Raw genomic sequence first — 18,607 nt, forward strand, 5'->3', positions numbered from 1 at the left:
ACCAAAGTCACTCCTCCATCCTTTTTAGGTCGCAGTGACAGACGCTGTGAACTTGACAACTTCGTATCAGTCTGAACCTGTCTACGTATCGGTTGTAATGGATTGGATCACTCTCACCCTCTCCTTGATTGTAATTCTAATTTCAGCCCATCTATTATTTTCTGATAATTGCACGAATGCTCCTCCCTGCATAAAAGGATGGATACCATGGTTTGGTGCAGCTTTAGAATTTGGCAAGGCTCCTTGGATTTCATTGCTGAAGCGAGAGTCAAAGTAAGACGTTTATTTATGTATTCATTTGTTTGTTTGTTTGTGTTAGCCACTGTAAAACATTCTAAAAATCAGATCACAGAAATAATCAAAGGTTTGTTCCTTGGGATGATTTAATAGGCGCTAATTGGTAGTGGTCTTTGCCAGAAGGACTGAATTATCCTATTGTTGGTAGAGTATAGTTAAATAAACAATTATATTAGTTGAAAAACAACACACACACACACACACACGCACACGCACACGCACACGCACACACACACACACATACCATCACATACTCGGGAATTAAAATACTGGGAATGACAAAAGGCACCACCACACACCACACACACACACTCACACCAGGGACACACGTATGCATCCATACACAAATGGTAAAAGATTCAGGAGAGCAAAGGACACATGCTGCTAATGCAGGTGATGACCAAACATGAGCAGATAGGTTTCAGGATCCAGCTCCTCCCCTACAAACTTCATGTCACTTTTTGCATTCCAGTTAGGGTCACAGCGCTATATCTCTCTGCGTACCAAATATTTGTCATGCATATGGCAAAAATGTGTGTTGAAACATGCACATTTTCTCAATACTACCAGGAACCAACTTTACTCCCAAATACTGTAATAAATACAGTTGCAACATACTGGTGATGCAGGAGCTGCCAACTCTCACGGTTTCGCCGTAAGACACAGGCTTTTGCATGTTTTCACACGCACTCACGCCACACATCCAATTTCGTAAGATGATCTTAAGATGTCTATGCAGCGAATAGGGTTACAGATGCGCTCCGTAGCGCCAGCTACCCTCGGGGAGTTTTGAAAAGTGACCGAAAGCTTGAGAAATTGGATGTGTGGCGTGAGTGCGTGTGAAAACATGCAAAAGCGTGTGTCACACGGCGAAACCGTGAGAGTTGGCAGCTCTGTGATGTGCTGTCAGCAGAATTAAAGAAGCATTTGGGGAACTGTAGTTTGGTATAGGAAGACTAGCGCACAGCACAAATTACACACGGCATAACTGTCATTTTTGTTGCTAACAACTGACTGCTGGACTGAAACCAAATTAGTATTCAAGTGTATTAGATTATTTCATAGTATTTTAATGAGAGCTACCTGTATGACTGAGCCTCTCAGGGATTCAACTCAGTAATTCATGTAGTAGGACTTGGAAAGGCCCCTGTTGTGACACAGACTTTTGTTCTGCGTTAAAATTGGGGGGACTGTTGTTGCGCTCTATGGGGTGTATTGGTGGGATGACTGAGCTTTTTGAAAGGCAAACTAGGTTACAAAGCTGTTGCTGGGTGAGAACTGACATGTGACAACATTTTTGGACAGTTTGTTGTTGTCATACCCCCTACCTTGCTTGCTCTTTGGCTGCAGGCATTTTCTTTTGATCATCTCATGCTATTCCTATGAGGTTTCTTGGGTGCAAACATTGTTTTTATTTCTTTCAGCTGGCATATGTGCAAAATGGAATAACAAAATTAATATATATATAAAATGTACACCCAGTATCTCAACTGATATTTTGTCCTCCATTCATGCATTCTAAACATTTTGTTGCTTATAGAACTGATGAAATCTGAACAACTGTATATATAACTATATACATAACTGTTCTTTCTTATTAACTTTACAATTACCGTTTCCATCAACCAGCATGGTCCAATCTTCACTGTACGTGCTGCTGGAAAGCGCTTGACCTTTGTGACTCTGCATTTTCGTACCTTCTTCATGTCTAAAGATGTGGACTTTGAGCAAGCAGTGCAGGAGCCATGCTACAACACAGGTAGATGCAGTTCAGTTGTACCTGTCCTGCCTCTCTGATAACAGACTTATCTCTGTCCTTGGAATAGACCTACCTGTGTCACGTGGGAATGTTTTCATTTCCTTGAAAGCAACATAGCTGTAGAATATTTGTCATAGTAAATTACCATAGTAACTTCAAAGAAATATACACATACTGTAACATGTAAGTTACCTTTTGACTTCAATGAAAGCCACACATTACATGTTCTGATGGTAACCAAAGTATGTATTCTGTACTGTCACTTGTACATAATTCATGGGTGTCCAAGGGATGGTTTCTTTCCCCAGTGAATAATTATGATGTCACCTGTACATTTACAGGTGCTGCTGAAGTTCAAGGGCACAAATACAAACATGGTGCCATCTCTAATTGAAGCATGTGACTCCCCCTCCTTCTTCCCCAGCATCTATCAGCAAAGATAGTTTCTACAAGTTCCACCCAGCATGCAACACTCTGATCAAGGGCAGGCTGACCCCAGGGAACTCGGCCATGTTGGCCAACCACCTGTGCGAGGAGTTCAACGAGCACCTGGAACTACTGGGGGACAGCGGGACCAGATGTCTTAACGACCTGGTCAGGTACTGTCACTTGTGTGCTTTTTCATCTGGTGCAAAGGCAACAGGAAAATGACTCTCCTCTCAGGCCGAATGAGGGCAGCTGGGCTTCAGGCTTTCCTGCTCTAGCCATGCAAAAAGTGATTGACATTTACAAGTTTAGGCGGGTACCAGGTTTTAGCAAAAGGAAGATAATCAGTTTTATCGCATGGGTCTTACTTGGACTTGAACCTTTACCTTGATATATCTAGTAGTTCCATGTTCTACCCACTGATAAATAGCACTTTTGTACAGTAAGTGCTTTACTTGGTACACAGATTCTCTGTGGTCAGGTTGTCAGGAATGTTTTTGCAGGAAAAGATATAGGCAAGCAATGCTGTTGAACTGTAACTGCAGGCAGGGATTCCATGCAGACATATATAGTATTATCTGTAAATGTCATAAATGTTGCTTGCTGCTGTTAACTGTAAATATAAACTCCTTTTACTCTGAAACAAATATTTCACACAGAGGTACTGTGAGACAACAGAGAAACACATATGTACACCCATAGCAATATACAATATACATCCAAGAAGAATTGTAAGGGTTTACTGTTAGCATAGATGCTCCATGCATGATGTGTCATGGTATCACCACACCCTCTAGACCAGAGGAACTGAACCAACTGAATCCCCACCTCCACCCTCATGAATTTACAGCAAGAAAATGTGTTAACAAAACACATCCTCATTAAATGTCCCTTATTGTCATTCTGAACCGTCTGACTCACTAATGGCAATATGTTATCTTTTTCTCAAAATGTTCAAACTGTGTTGTTTTCTTTTTAATCCATATCACTCCAGTGTGTCGTGTGTGCCATTAAAAACCTGACAAAGGTCTTAATTATCAAGTCCCTTTCAGCCATTTGTTTTGGCAGAAATGAGAAACCTCCAGAATTGCATCTGATAGTTATCATTTCACACACATCCTATTCAGTTCTTCCTCTCTCTCTCTCTCTGTCTTTTGGGTCATCCTCACAGGAGTGCCATGTACCCAGCTGTCATGAGCAACCTGCTGGGGAAGTGTAACTCCCCACAGCAGAATGGCTCCATGAAGGAGTTCAAGGAAAAGTTCACAGTCTACGACGAAGGCTTTGAACATGGCTCTCAGCTCCCCGACTTGTTTTTGCGGTGAGCTCTGCTGTGCTCCCTCCTGGCCTATGCAGTGGCCTAATTCAGTGGAGGGTCAGTGAACCTCTGCTGAATAAGCTTATGTAAAATCTAGGTCTTATTTGGGTTTGGTTCATGGGTGATTAGGTATGCTGCTTTAGCAAACAAGGGAAAATACAACCAACAGGAGAATAGTCTCAGATTTAATGAACGTCACTGTTTTATATGAGCTTTGGGTTCCATTTTTTATTTACTACGGAATGAGCCCAGGGGAAATCCTTCCTTTTCTGTAAGGTGTTACTTATTTTATTGCATTTTCATCATGACTTGTTTATAAAAGACTTTTTACACTTATACCTATAACATTCATTGGTGACATAACATAAAGATATACAATAATAACAATATCAACAATATCAATGATTTAAATACGTTTACGGTAGTTTTAAAGTATAAAATAAAGTCTAAGGGGCTTGCTTCTTTGTCTTACAAATACATAAAAAAAAAAAATTAAAAAAATTATATCCAAATTCACTCTATTATTCACCATAGTATTCACTAAAACAGATACTAAAACAGTAATACTAAAATATAGTCATAATATTGATACATTAAGTACCTTATATAATAGAAGTCTATTATGTAATAAAGAGTTATATTGTGAACTCTTTTTTTTCTTAGGTTAGATTAGTTGAAATGAATGATTAGTTTGCCCTGAATCGGTGAGGAGAAATAATGTATTGAATGGGTTTTCTGCAGTGAATGGGCAGGTGCCAAGCACTGGCTTTTGTCACTGATGAGGAACATGGTTGTCAGAGCGGAGGAAAGCGAAGACTCTGACACGGCAAGACAGGTGAGTAGAACAGTGTCTACATTTGTCACCATGAACATTCACACACACAAACATGTAAATACCATCAATAGGTAGTATGACCAACTACTGTGTTAACATTACTAATACAAACACACACACTGAAGGATATGAAGGCTATGAATAAACATATTTACAACCAAAATATTGATTAAACAATATATTATGGGTAATTGCTGTGTAATAAATGTCCTGTCAATGTATTTATTTCATATCTGTCATGTCTTCTGCTCTTCAGACTCTGCTGCAACACCTTGTTACAACGATAACAGACAAATTCCTGCCCAATTATGGCCTTCTCATGTTGTGGGCATCCCTTGCTAATGCAATACCTGTAAGTTAAAGCTTTGTTTAGAATAAACATTTGATAAGAAGCCATTATGAACCAATTAATGAAAAAATAATTAATAACACATTTCAATGTAAGCACTTTTTTCAACTTAGTCTTTTTTAAAGATGGTGCCCATGTGGTGTCATCATTTAAACTCATCATTTAAAACAGTGGGTTGTGAGGGACTGTAAGGAAGTTGACAATAAATAAACAGAAGATTGTTTTTCTATCTCTCTAGATAACGTTTTGGGCCATCGCCTTCATGATGTCCAAACCCTCAACCTACAAGAAAGCCATGGAGGAGATAAATGCTACACTGAAAAACCAAGGTAGAGGTGATCATGTTCTATTATAAGGAACTTGCTGCATCAGCAGAAACACATTTGGCAGTGGTGAAGATTCTTGGTTCTTTTATGGCTAGTGAAAGATAACTAGCTGGAGTTACTTGGGAGTGAGTTCAGAAGGTTCATCAGAGTCCACCTCTGTTCTTACTGTTCTCTGTTTAACCACTAGAGGACAGCAGACTCTCACACTTAGTGGAACTGCACCGAGGCACGAAGACAACATTACCGACATAGTCTCGTGGGAAATTTGCTATCGCAAAAGCACCATGTAAACAGATGTGCCACTGTAATAAGGGAAATCATGAAATTAGCACCTGGTTAATTTCTACAGTAAAGGCAGTATGTAATATGATCTTAATTTCCTTAATGAATTTCCAAAGTGGTGATCCTATGGTACTTGTGTATTGTAAATATAATGTGTAATGAACTCTGCTCTCTTCTTCATCTCTCTATCTCTTTTTCTGTTTCTCTCTCTCTCTCTATGTATCTCTTTCTCTCTCTCTCTCTCTCTCTCTCTCTCTGCATCTGGTGGTGTCAGACACCAAAAACACCAATGTGACGCTGGAGGACCTCCAGGAGATGCCGTACGTGAAGTGGTGTATCCTGGAAGCCATCCGGCTCCGGGCCCCAGGTGCTATCACCCGCAGGGTGGTGCGGCCAATCAAACTACAGGTGAGCCTTGAGGAGATGGTTGTACAGAGACCCCTGTGAAATTTTAGTAACATTGCTTTCTTTGGATTAAACTGGTGCTCTTTAGTGAAGTTTAGTGGCGGGTGGGTGGGGGGTATTAGACTTCTTGGAATGAATGTATAGTTATGAACTACTTGTTGAACAACTTTCATTATGCAATATAACATTTGAAACCGACTTACAGTATGTTCAAATATGTTGCCTATTCACTATTCATGCTCTAAGTATATCCTAAATGAACAGATGTAGTATGATTTAAATGCATTCATTCCAATCTAAGGGATATCTTTTTAGTGGTTATGGAATACGAATTTAGGACAATTGCTAGAGCTAACTTTGATTTTTTTAGCATCCCTAGTGCGAAAGTGTTTAATACTGTTAGCTATTTTAGTACAACAGTACATTAGTACCTCCAGGATAGTAATCAATCACCTAAATGTCTTGTTATCTAACATAAGTTCACAACACCCCATGTATATACACATGTATATATACATAGATATATACACTTACACACAGATTGTACATTTCTTTTGTGTGTTTGTATTTTCCTCTTGTCTCAGAACTACATCATTCCTCCTGGAGACTTGCTGATGGTGTCTCCATACTGGGCACACAGGAACCCTAAGTACTTCCCGCCCCGGAGGAGTTTAAGCCTGTGAGTCCCCCTTACTGAACGTTCAGACATGGCATATGACCAGGCGTAATTCATCAGGTGAAATTTCGTCTTGGGAGGGTAGTCAGAAAAATCACTTTTGGCTGTCAAGCAGCAAGTTCAGTTGCAGTGCAGCGCCCAGCTGCCGGCGCTGGCGGCTACGAAGCTAAAGAGCTAAATAGCTAGTTAGTGGATTATTTGCCCCAAATATGTTCATGAGCAAAGTAAACAACAATCAATTGTTTATGTTGACAACAACTCATGTTCTACAGAAACACCATATAATTCATATCAGCATGCTAACGTTATACTGTATGTGACTTATTAGCAGCTACTACTATGACTGTGTCTTATGTCGAGTACTTTACGAAGTACACTGCAATACAGGCGTAGTGCGCCATACGCACTTACATCTTTAGTGCGTTCTGTCGCTGATTAGTGTTGTCTCAAATGGAATACTTACGATAACCACTTGGCGGAAGTGACGGACGCAAATCTGCCAGCCTTTTACCCATAAATCTGTGCGCCAGCTCCCTCCGGCCAACTGGAAATTTTAAACAAAGATGGCGGACCAAACTCCGCTGACAGCGTTTTTTTGTATGTAAATGTACATTTTTTGGCGTTATCTTGCTTAGATTTTTCAAAAGTTACCAAGAAATAGACATTGTACTATCAGATAACACAGTTATTGTAACCAGCAAAAATGGTTGAACTGATTTGCGAGGCGTCAGTCAGCCAACTTTCCAAACTGAAAAGCAGCCGAAAGGGCTCCTCTTCCGTTACGTAGTCAAGATGGCGCCCGTTTAGGGCGAGAAGTGTCTTCGTTTCACACTGCATTTTTTGACCGTTTGCAGTGCGCAAACAGCCGGAATTTCGTCTCCCATTCAATCCCAATGAGAGCGAGACGAATTACGCCTGGTCATATGCCATGTCTGAACGTGCCGTTAGTCAACCCCTAATTCACACACCAGAGGAACTCAAAGATGCTCATGGAAGTTCAAAGACATTTCCAAAACCCCCCTATGAAGCGTGAAAAGTTCAATTTTGGTGAAGACATAACATCATGTGTCATTTGCCAGTAGAAAGTGTGGTCATACTTTTGTAGAATGTGGAGTAATGGCACGTTAACACTCACCAACGTGTCAGACACAAAGGTTAACAAAAGGTTTTAGTCTCTATGCTATTATTTTTCCCAGACCAGGAGTAACGTGTTATGGGTAGAGTCACATTGATGGCTGTACCATAAAGTAGTTTGAACAACATTATCTGTGTGGAGAGGGTGAGGGGTTAAACAATAACCCTCACAAGTTACCTTCCTTTGCAGGCTTACAGAGACCCTCCTATCTATAAATGACAAGTAAACTATCTCAACTAGTTTACTTTTGAACTTTTAGTGATTTAGAGTCACCCTGTCCCTCTTGCCTCTCTCTCTCTCTCTCCTCTCCTCTCTTTCAATCCTCTCTTTTCCTCTCGCTCTCTCTCTCTCCTGTACTCTCATGCTCTCCATCCAACCACTGTCCACAGACAGTGGAAAGGCACTCTAATTTTACCCTGGGAGTGCAGGATTGGGCCAGTATCTCATAGTTTTCCCCAAGTAGGCCTTAAATATTTGATGCCGGGAAAGGCTTCACTTACCAAATAAATGGACTTTGTACATTTTAATGCATTTGTAAAAGAGATAGTGGATGAATGGTGAAGTGCCTGGACATTTTTTAAGGGAGCATAAGAGTTTCAAAAATAGCCCCAAACGAAAGGTCTCTTGGCTGTGATCTAAAACTTTTTTTTTTCTTTAGGTTAGGGTTGTAAGCAAGTCACAAAAACCTTTATTTAGTTCTAGTTGTTTTTCTTTGCTCATGTACTCTTTGAAATGAAACTTTTCTTCCCACAGGAAAGATGGGAGAAGGCGGATTTAGTAAAGAATGTCTTCCTGGAAGGGTTCGTGGCATTTGGAGGAGGCAAATACCAGTGCCCAGGAAGGTTAGAAAAACAGACTTTACAGTCATGCCTTCACAAAGCCGTCTACATGCATCGCCTGGTGCGCTCTGCCATCCTAACCGCTACCACAGCTCACATTAAAACCCTTGATATTATTACACTCTGTCAAATATCCACACATGCAATCACAGCTAAGCTCACTGATATTTCAGAAGCGCAGCAATGCCCTGCTTCCAAAAGGTGAACTCATAAAGGTGCAAAATGCCATCTGCAGACAATCTGTACCTTCATGCATACCAAATTGACCAGGCGCTGTTGGTGCTCGTCTGTGGCCTGGTGCTGGTGCTGCTGTTGGCAGACAGCTACATATTGTTGCCCCTCAGGCAGTACTGGCTGTCACAAATGTCATTGCCCCGAGGGCCCAGGGATCTGCCAGGGTGTTCGGGGAAACTGTGAACGGGGGACAGATACACAAAACAGATTTCTGTGCTCCAAGCATGTTCAGGAGTGGGCAGAGAAGCTCATCAAAGCCTGGGGGAGGAATTTCAATCACCCTGAAATGTGCCTAATTCAGAGGCAAATATTTATTATAATAATAATAATTATTATTATTATTCTACACACCCAGTCCAACATATCTGATGTTGTCCCACACCCCCTTATGTAATGTGTTCCTGATGATTCATCTGGCTGAATCGTGTTCTGTGTGTATATTAGTCACTTGAGGTTAGACAGCACTAATCAACACTTACCTTCTTTTATTCTTTCATTTTTCAGAGTTCAGTTGTATGTTTTAGGAATTCATCAGATAAGCATCATTGACATAATTACGGTCACTTCAAACTGTGGAGAGGCCACTCATGCTCCTAGACTCTAGTGAGGTGCATGTGTGTGTAGCCAGTGGATGTGGCAGTTGTTTTGGCTAGATATCTAATGCACTGTAGCAAACTGCCACCAAACATCTAACACACACACACACACACACACACACACACACACACACACACAAACAACAAAAAGCCCCGGTCTCCTGAGAGACCCCATGAATGACATCACCGCTGCCCTGGGAACAGAGCAGGCCGCTAATGGAGGCAGATCAAGGGGAGAGCGTTCCCAGCTGCAGATGCACATCAAAGTGGCAGACATGCACAGATGACCCCTGACCTCCCTCCAGACCAGCACGCTGGCCCACCCTGGCGGCGCTCCGGCCCACACTCGGTGTGGGAATCGCAGAACCTTCCAGTCATCCACAGGGAGAGAGAGGAATAGACAAACAAGGAAGGGCAGATGTATTCACAGAAAGTCTGATTATGTAACCCGTCCTTTTTAAAGACATGGTCAAAACTATATATTTTTTTTACAAACATAACCCTCTCTTAAATGTGATGGCTATCAAGGATGCCACTAAGGAATGTAAAGAGCAGACGTCCCTGAATCCCATCTGTGACGGTTAGGACAGCAGTGAGTGTCTCTACATTACATTTGTGGGCTGTGTCAAGATGAATGTTCTCCCTCCAGAGTCCAGTGGTGATATTTATTAGTTGTAAGAGCTGCATGCCCTATGACCATGACATTTAGCCTCCTGGGCATAGATTTCCATTCCTCACCACTCCTTGCCAAATACCTGTGGGTGGAACTGCATCCTCTGCAGCCGTGGGAACAGCAGAATACCTTCCTCTCAATAATGAAGGACTTGAGGCAGAACCGAACAGTCAAGGAAGCACTGTGGAATATTGCTTTCATAGGAAAGAATGTTTTTTACATATATGTTAACATTCCTGGGACATATATGTCCGATACTTGTTTTTGTATGTTCCAGAAACATTCTTTTGTCAGTTGTCATTGATACGTGTTCAGAGGAGATTGGGTACTGCTTTAACCTATGTGCTATGTATTATAGTACTATTTTTACAGTCAAAAGAGGAGGACAGGTTGGATTTTTAAGCTGTATCTGTGAGTTGTAGTTGCTTCCCTTTCTCCTTATTTCTCATGCAGTCAGTCAGCTGGATGAAATATCCCCAGAGCTCTGATGGAGTCTATTAAACCCTCTCAGATCCTCACTGCTGATTCATCACACTGAGATTACAGGCCATTGAAGAGAATCAAAGCCACAAACCCGAGGCTAAGAAGCACCTAGTCAGGCAACTCCACCGGGTCCAGGGTCTGACTCAGCCATCACATTTCAAAGGCGGCTCCATTCACAAATCCACCCAGAGCTAAGAAGACAGCCTCACTCTCTCTTTCTCTCTCTCTGTCTCTCTGTCTCTCTCTCTCTCTCTCTCTGTCTCTCTCTCTCTCTCTGTCTCTCTTTGTCTCTCTCTCTCTATCTCTCTACACACACATACACTCTCTCCCTCCACTCTCCTTTGCCATCTCTTTTAATCCCTTCCTTCCCTTGAATCTGCCGAAGCACTGTCACGACCTCCATTGTCACACCTGACTACCTGATGTAGTGCACACGTGGCCTAGGTCATCAATCCAGCAGAGAGCCTACAGCTGCTGAGATGATTTGGTTTCAGGGTGCAGCAGCTCGACTTGAGAAAGCGCCGGAAATAACAGCAGTGAGCTGGCACCAGTCACGGCGCACACTTCACCCGCCACCCCGAGCGGGGCCCATCTAATTTGATCATTTTAAGAGATTGGTCTCGGCCTGCGTCACCGACACAATGCCCCGCCATGACTCACTTGCTTGTCTTAAAGGTTATTATGACAGATCGAGCCAAGATTCATGGCCACGCACATACTCTCAGTCTCTCACCTTCTCCTCTCTCTCTCTCTCTCTCTCTCTCTCTCTCTCCCCTCTCTCTCTCTCTCTCTCTCTCTCTCCCTCTCTCTCTCTCTTTCTCTCTCCCTCTCTCCCTCTCTCTCTCTCAGTCTCTCACCTTCTCCCTCTCTCTCTCTCTCTCTCTCTCCCCTCTCTCTCTCTCTCTCTCTCTCTCTCTCTCTCTTTCTCTCACTATGTCTCTGTTGCCCCTCTCACATCCATGCACTATCACTTCTTTCGATTTCTCTCTCAATCCTTCTTATTCTCCTTTTTACCTTGCTCTCTTTGTGTCACTGCCTCTGTTTGCCCCTCACTTATCACAAACACACATCGGTCTTGTTCATTACTTTCTCTTTCTCTTTTCTTTCTATCTCCCTCTCTCTCTTTCTTCCTCACTCACTCTCTTCGTCTCCCTCCCGCACTTGCCCATTGCAGCTGTCCACACAATCTAATCTGGAAGCGCCTAGAAGAGGATTGTCAGCTTGCAGTACAGATCAGATCTTTTGCTCCCCTTTGGCTGTGTCTTCTTTCGACTCTGAGGAAGAGGAAACAGAACCAAGATGCTGCCTCTCCAAAGAATGCAGACAGGGCCAAGGAGAAAGGGAGGAGCACTGCACCAAGAAGCATTATAATGGCCCTCACAAAAGAGATAAAAAAGAAAAATTCACTTTTTTTTCACTAGTTTTTTAGTGTGTGTCTGAAAAGTCAAGGACTGGGTGGTGTTTAGTAGTCTGCACTGTGTGTAGTCTGTGCTATGTATTATCCTGTGCTGTGTATCAATCTGCTGGGTTGGTTAATATCTAATAGGATAGCTTATATGTGCTTCTTTTGCAGGTGGTATGCAATAATGGAACTGCACATGTTCGTGGCCATGATTCTCTACAAATTCGACTTCACTCTTTTGGATCCTTTACCCAATCCGGTAAGCTTTGTGGGCAATTTATGAAATTCAGAAGCAATTTTTCTCATGTCTGACTAGACATCCTCAGCTGTGTCATCTTAACTGTTTAGACTTGATAAAAAAAGGAAAGCCTACCCCCTGGAGTGCACCCGTGCCTTTGGGCTATACCATCCCATGGTGTCATTGAGTGGACAGCTCCATGTCAGCTGAGCATTCTGACAGTTATAGACCTATGCTAAGATGTGCAGGGACCTTACTCAGCATAAAACTCTGTGAGGGTAGTACACATGGCACATGATATGATTTGGCGTTCCACTTTTTCGCAAAGATTTTGTGCCACCCAGCCCAAAATGTTTGGAAAGATCACAAACAAATCAGCATCTTCGAGTATAGTTTGGAGGAAGGATGCTGGAAAAGTTGTTGAAAAGTGAAGTTCAGTAATTTTTTTATAATTCATTAAAATGAATAATAGAATGAGAACAGGACATTTACATTGAAGTAGGACTGTTTTAAAGTTGTCCATTATAAGGCCAATGGTTTGATGTGAAAACAGACAAACAGTGTGATGAGTCACTCACTTAACATTCTTTCATCTGCAGAGCCTGCTTCACCTGGTGGGCACCCAGCAACCAGAGGGACCCTGCCACAGTGAACTACAGACACCGATAGTGTGTCGCCTTGACCAGTAGGGGGCCCTCTACAAACACGCTCCCAGAACAACTGAGACTAACCATAGATTGGACCCCTACAACAAAGGCAATATAAATGAATGGAAATCAAAGCTAATAAGAGCATCTGCGGGAAAGCCAAGGGCCCATTACATTTTATGAACTGGAATTTCTGTCTGCCCCTGGTTTGATGGAGGAACAGAGAAACTGACAGTTCCTCCATATATCCCCTTTCTGTAGTCTGAAGCATCTTTTGTGTTACCACTTGAATATATTAAAGATAACATGATTTAATATTACCTCAATGGGCTCAGATAAAATAGGGAACCCTAATAATGAGACCACGCACCAGGGTCCAAGAAATATGAAGAAATATCTTAATTAATCACATAGGAATATTTGTGTAATGTATATTTATTCTGAATTTATTTTATTATAAGTCATATGAAAATGAAATTAACCTTAAACTGCAATTTTCTTTGACGCAGGGTGAACCTCATTAACTGTATTGCAATGCTTTGCCTTGTCTTATAATTACCTGTGTACTTCAGATTTCAATCTTACCGATATACGGCACTACACTTGTTGCAATTAAAACGATTTCTGTGTTCCAGCAGTATGGTCTACACACACACAAGTGTTTTCAAATGGGTTTTGTTTTGGTGTGAGAGTCTTCCTATCTCTGTATACATGTGTTCGACAGGCCAATCGTATTAATGTGATTACAGTGGGCCAGTGTGATCGATGTCCTTATACTTTGTGCGCAGTCTCTAGTGCTTTCTATTGATCTTGTCCTCTAATAGCTATTCACTTATAAGTTTTGTTTGTCCGTTTTTCAGTAGCAAATCTGGACAGGCAATGAAATGGCACCACTGGTGTGTCCAAGGAGAGGAGTTATGGGGTTAAGTGAAGTGACAGCGCATCTGGATATGGTTGCACCTGTGGTGCATTTGTGATTCATTTGACTGCAAGTAGTCAAAGACTGTTCCTATAGATTCTGTACAGAACTCAATAAAGCTCCGTAGGATTATGGCGATTGTTCAACACCGCTTTAAAGTGCCCACATTTGAGCAACGATGTTTGTCTGTTTCAGTGGCAAATCTGGACACCATTGATGTGTCCAAGGAGAGGGGTTATGGGGTTAAGTAAGGTGACAGTGCCTCTGGATATGGCTGCACCTGTTGTTCATTTGTGACGCATATGACTGCGGTAGTCATTTCCTCTGAATCCCTTACCAAATTCAACACAGCGCCGTAGTATCATGGCGTTCATCATCCGCGTTAAGGTGCGCACATTTGAGCAACGATGTTTGCTGGTCACAGAGAATGTGACCAAGTGAAATGTATACTAACTTCGGTAAACCCACAAATACACAGCCACATATCTCCGTCTGCCTGTGCATTCATTTTACCTGATTCTGATAGCGCGACAACATCCAACTGCTGCTGGAAGCTCTGACGTACCTCTGCTAATTTGCGGCTTTTTTTAGACTCCGCTCCGAGAACGCCATTGGTCAGAGAATGCCCCCCTGTAGACCGCGCCGTATTTCATTACTGGGTAACGCAAACATCTTTTGAATGCCGGAAGGCAGCCATTGGTGATTCAAACTGTCTGCAATAACGTCAGGAGATTAGTGAATTGCAGCTGGAATGCGAGGTTGATTCACAAAGGAGAGTGAGGAGGCAGAGCCACCGCGGAAGATACGCATCGGACAGCTTACATCCCGAACAGGTACAGCACAAAGCGATGGCGACTAGCTAGTTCTATCAGATCGTGTTTCTGTGGGTGGAAAATTGGCATTATGTTACCATGTGAGCGACGCTGGTGGCGTTGTAGGCTGAGTTTAATGTGATGAGAAAAGTGCCCCTGTAACTTGTTAAAGCACGACTTTTGGTGACGAGTCTAATGTGTTTTTCAAGTTACTTCGCATAGTGCGGGTCTGAAAAACAACGCATAATTGCCAAGGGCACATTACTTTATCGTGTTGGACACGCTTACTCATATAAGCACAACCTAATGAAGACTGTTCAGACCATTTTATAGAGTCATGAATTAACCCACCGTTTACACATAAAGTTGCTTCTATTGTTTGACCTTGACCAAGTGTTTTCCTTCGTTATGTCGTAAATAGTCAGCTATATTAATCAAGTTTGTTCAAGCCTGATATTAGGCTTTATTAAGCTTAACTTTTATTAATTAAATAAGATCGTGTAGAGCTTTTTTCTTTTAGCACGTAACACATGTCACTTAAATAAAAATAAAAAATCCGTGTTGTCAGACTGTGATGGGAGAGCGAGCGACCGCTCCTCAATTGGATGACTCAAGCGCTGGATGCAGCAAACAGGTTGCAGTAATGTGTGTCTGCACGTCATCCTTGCACTCTCAGTATGGAAACACATCACATCATTCAAGATTTTTGTCCTCGTCGACCTCAACTTCTTCAATCGCTATGGACACCACACTATTCAAAAATGAATGACAAATAATATATTACTATGGCACACGTGGCTTAAATGAAAGTAAAACTCCTGGGTGTAATGGTGCCTTTTAATTTAGTTGTCCTATTTCCCTAAGTGGATTTTGGGCTCATGTCCCCTGTTCTGTTTTGTTATGTAGCCTACTGTTGCTGATGCTTCTACCACTCCTTTGGTGTGCCAGTGAGTGTGTGTGAGAGAGTGTTTTGTTTTGGGAAAAGTGAGTCATGTTGTTTCAATGTTTTGTTCGTTAGTGTTTCCGTGTTTTGATCAATCAGTTTAGCGAGTCATATTAGAGATAATGAATCATTACAAGGATTGACAGACATGGTGTTAGATTTCTATGGAAAACAACTCATTAACTGACTTTAATCATTGCCCTTGTAGCTTGCAGTCTTGCTTGTGTGTAAAGATAACAAGAGCAATTTTGTGATTGTCTAAATGCAAATGGTTCAGTTGATGGTCCAGTGATGGTATGTTGATTTCAGAAAGGTTATATCACATCACACACTCATTTATATTGTTATAAATGTATAATGCTCCACAGCATTAAACTGAACCTTTTGGGTAATGCTACTGCATACAAATAGCCAAAACACCTTACTCCCACAGTCACATCCGGCACTGACCAATAGTATCAGGGAAATAGAAAGCACCCAGACAGTAAAAAGAAAAAAGAAAAGTAACAAAGGAAGTCCATCAAACTATTTAGCAGGCAACTGCCAGTGGCAGTATGACATTTACTGGCAACATTCCTTAATTGAATTCCTCCTAAGGGCTCTGAGTACTGGATTCCTTTCCATTACAAAAACAGCACTTAAAGTAGGCCTACTTCCTCTCTTCCACAACCGCCAGACTATGACGGACACGGGGAGCAGGGAGGGAGGGAGCGAGGGAGGGAGGGAGCGAGGGAGCTAGGGCTGGCTGCAGTCTTTGACACCAGTGACCTCTAGGACCGATCTCAAGCAGCCCTGGGTTTATTGTGCATATATGTCACATAAACATCTGTGTGGGAAAGGCAGCACATGTTGATAGTGAAATGAAATGGATGGGTTGGGGGGGGGGTTATGTGTGTGTGTGTGTGTGTGTGTGTGTGTGTGGTGGGGGTAACGCTTCTCCGGTCTGGAACAGTTCATTTTAATCAAATGCCCAGCGATGTGTGCATTTCATTAGCCACAGGGGGCTATTTTTAGAAGCATTTTCACACCAGGGCAAGAATGAGCCAGACAGCGAAAGCCTCTATCTATAGCAGCGAGGGAGACTGTGTGAGTGGAGAGAGAGAGAGATGTGAGGAGGGCTTCTCTCTTGCTCTCTCGCTCTCTCGCTCTCTCTCTCTCTCTCTCTCTCTCTCTCTCTCTATCTCTCTGTGTATGTTTAACACTCTGTGTGAAGGAGGAGGGGGGTCTGATCGGTGTTAATATGTATTTGTCTACATGCTGTAAAAGTGTGTGTGTAGAGGTTTAGTACACGATCGAGACTAGTGCCCATGTGTACTAAAGTAGGCTTGTCTCTATAGTTGATCTGTATGTGTATAGAAGTGTCTACGTGAGAGTACTCACTAGTGCATGCATAACATGTCTATGTATACAGGTGTGTGTGTGTGTGTGTGTGTGTGTGTGTGTGTGTGTGTGTGTGTGTGTGTGTGTGTGTGTGCTTGTCTGGTGATGAGGGGTATTGATCCTGAAATAGCACTGAGTCTTTAGAGGGTGAGTGTGACAGTTGTGACAGCTAGAGCTGCCCGGTGTTCTGGCCCGTCAGGGGAGATTACCAACACCATGAGCATGATGGCGGGGAGTGTGTGTGTGTGTGTGTGTGTGTGTGTGTGTGTGTGTGTGTGTGTGTGTGTGTGTGTGTGTGTGTGTGTGTGTGTGTGTGTGTGTGTGTGTGTGTCTCTCTGTGTGTGTGTGTGTGTGTGTGTGTGTGTGTGTGTGTGTGTGTGTGTGTGTGTGTAGGGGGGAGGATGGTGGGGCTGGTGGTTATTTTGTGGTTAATCTTTTGGCTGAGCATTAGCTGCCCTCTCCACCGGCTGACATCTGTTTCCAGGGTTCTAGGGAGGTAAATGTTCCGGCGTGCTCCATCCTCAGGGTTCTAGGTTCCCTGAGATGATCCCCAGCCTGCAGTGATAGACCATGTGCCACAATGCCTCAGCCTGTTGCCGGAAGTGGATTCATTCATGTTTCTATCGTCTTTCATTTCTGGTGCCTAGATGTAGGTTTGTTCGGTCAAAGGATGTATTGTAAATCTGATTTGCACCTGTTGCTTTTGTTGTACTTGGGAGAGACAAGCACAGATAACATTATCAACATTATAACTGTAACTACACTGTGCAAATAGTCATAGTAAAAGTAATAGTAATAGTAATAGACAAATATGGTTTTTAACAGCAGCTGCCATTTAGGTGGGTATCGATAGCACTAGAAAACATATCCTGCCCTGCTTTCAGGGCTCATTATGCTTGAGTTTTAGTGTGCTAAATATGTAGGGCACTTCAAAGGGAATGGGAGAGCATTTGTGACTGTGCATCTGTTTTCCTCAAGGTGCTCTGTGCTGAGGAAGCCATGACTTTTCTCAGGTCGGTCAGAAGTGTGAAAGGGACTCTTGCGTGTGGCTTTCTTAAATGGCTGTGTCAGATGCCCTTAAATATACGGTGGCTGATAGCAGTGGATCCGTTTTCTTTCACAGTACACTCACTCTCTCTCTCCAGAAAGGAATGTTTCTGTACAGACTGTTACGTGGAGAAAAAAAATGTATAAATGTGAAAAGCCAGACAGCAGAACAATTTGCTAATGTGCCTGTTGAATCTTTTTTGGAATGCATGATACAAATCCCAGAGCCATTTTGAATGGCGCATGCAGTACTATCGGCAAAGGGGAATAACTGTAGGGTAGCAGAGTCAGTCAGAAAACCAGGTCAATCCATGGCCATCCAAATCCATCCCAAGAGAACATCTCTCGTTCCCCATTCACATCAGCTGCAGACAATTAAATTACTTTCACTCTTACAGTAAAATTGAAAATATTGAGCGATATCTATCAATCCCTGGTTGGAGCAGGAGGCTTGAGTCCCACCTTCACTAATAACTCCTGAAACTCACACGGTAGCGTGAGGCATTAGCAAGACCAGAGTTATGGGTTCAGCTCCGAGGGAAAGCACATAATCCTGAAATATGGGCCTGCAGTTACTTTAGGTGCC

The 18,607-nt window shown here is 42.5% G+C and overlaps 1 protein-coding gene across 1 annotated transcript; it reads left to right on the forward strand.

Annotated features, from left to right (window-relative positions):
• The first annotated feature begins 20 nt into the window (after nucleotides 1-20).
• LOC105902273 (24-hydroxycholesterol 7-alpha-hydroxylase) lies at nucleotides 21-12,942 on the forward strand. Its single transcript, XM_012829826.3, is given in 15 exon segments — nucleotides 21-242; nucleotides 245-273; nucleotides 1,927-2,056; nucleotides 2,481-2,655; nucleotides 3,654-3,803; nucleotides 4,542-4,635; nucleotides 4,892-4,987; nucleotides 5,223-5,313; nucleotides 5,867-6,000; nucleotides 6,582-6,654; nucleotides 6,657-6,676; nucleotides 8,562-8,650; nucleotides 12,207-12,294; nucleotides 12,873-12,917; nucleotides 12,919-12,942. Coding segments are annotated over 15 exon segments (1,383 nt in total). The 5' UTR covers nucleotides 21-97.
• Nucleotides 12,943-18,607: the final 5,665 nt, after the last annotated feature.

Source organism: Clupea harengus, chromosome 15, assembly GCF_900700415.2.
Source record: "Clupea harengus chromosome 15, Ch_v2.0.2, whole genome shotgun sequence".
NCBI classification, from domain to species: domain Eukaryota; kingdom Metazoa; phylum Chordata; class Actinopteri; order Clupeiformes; family Clupeidae; genus Clupea; species Clupea harengus.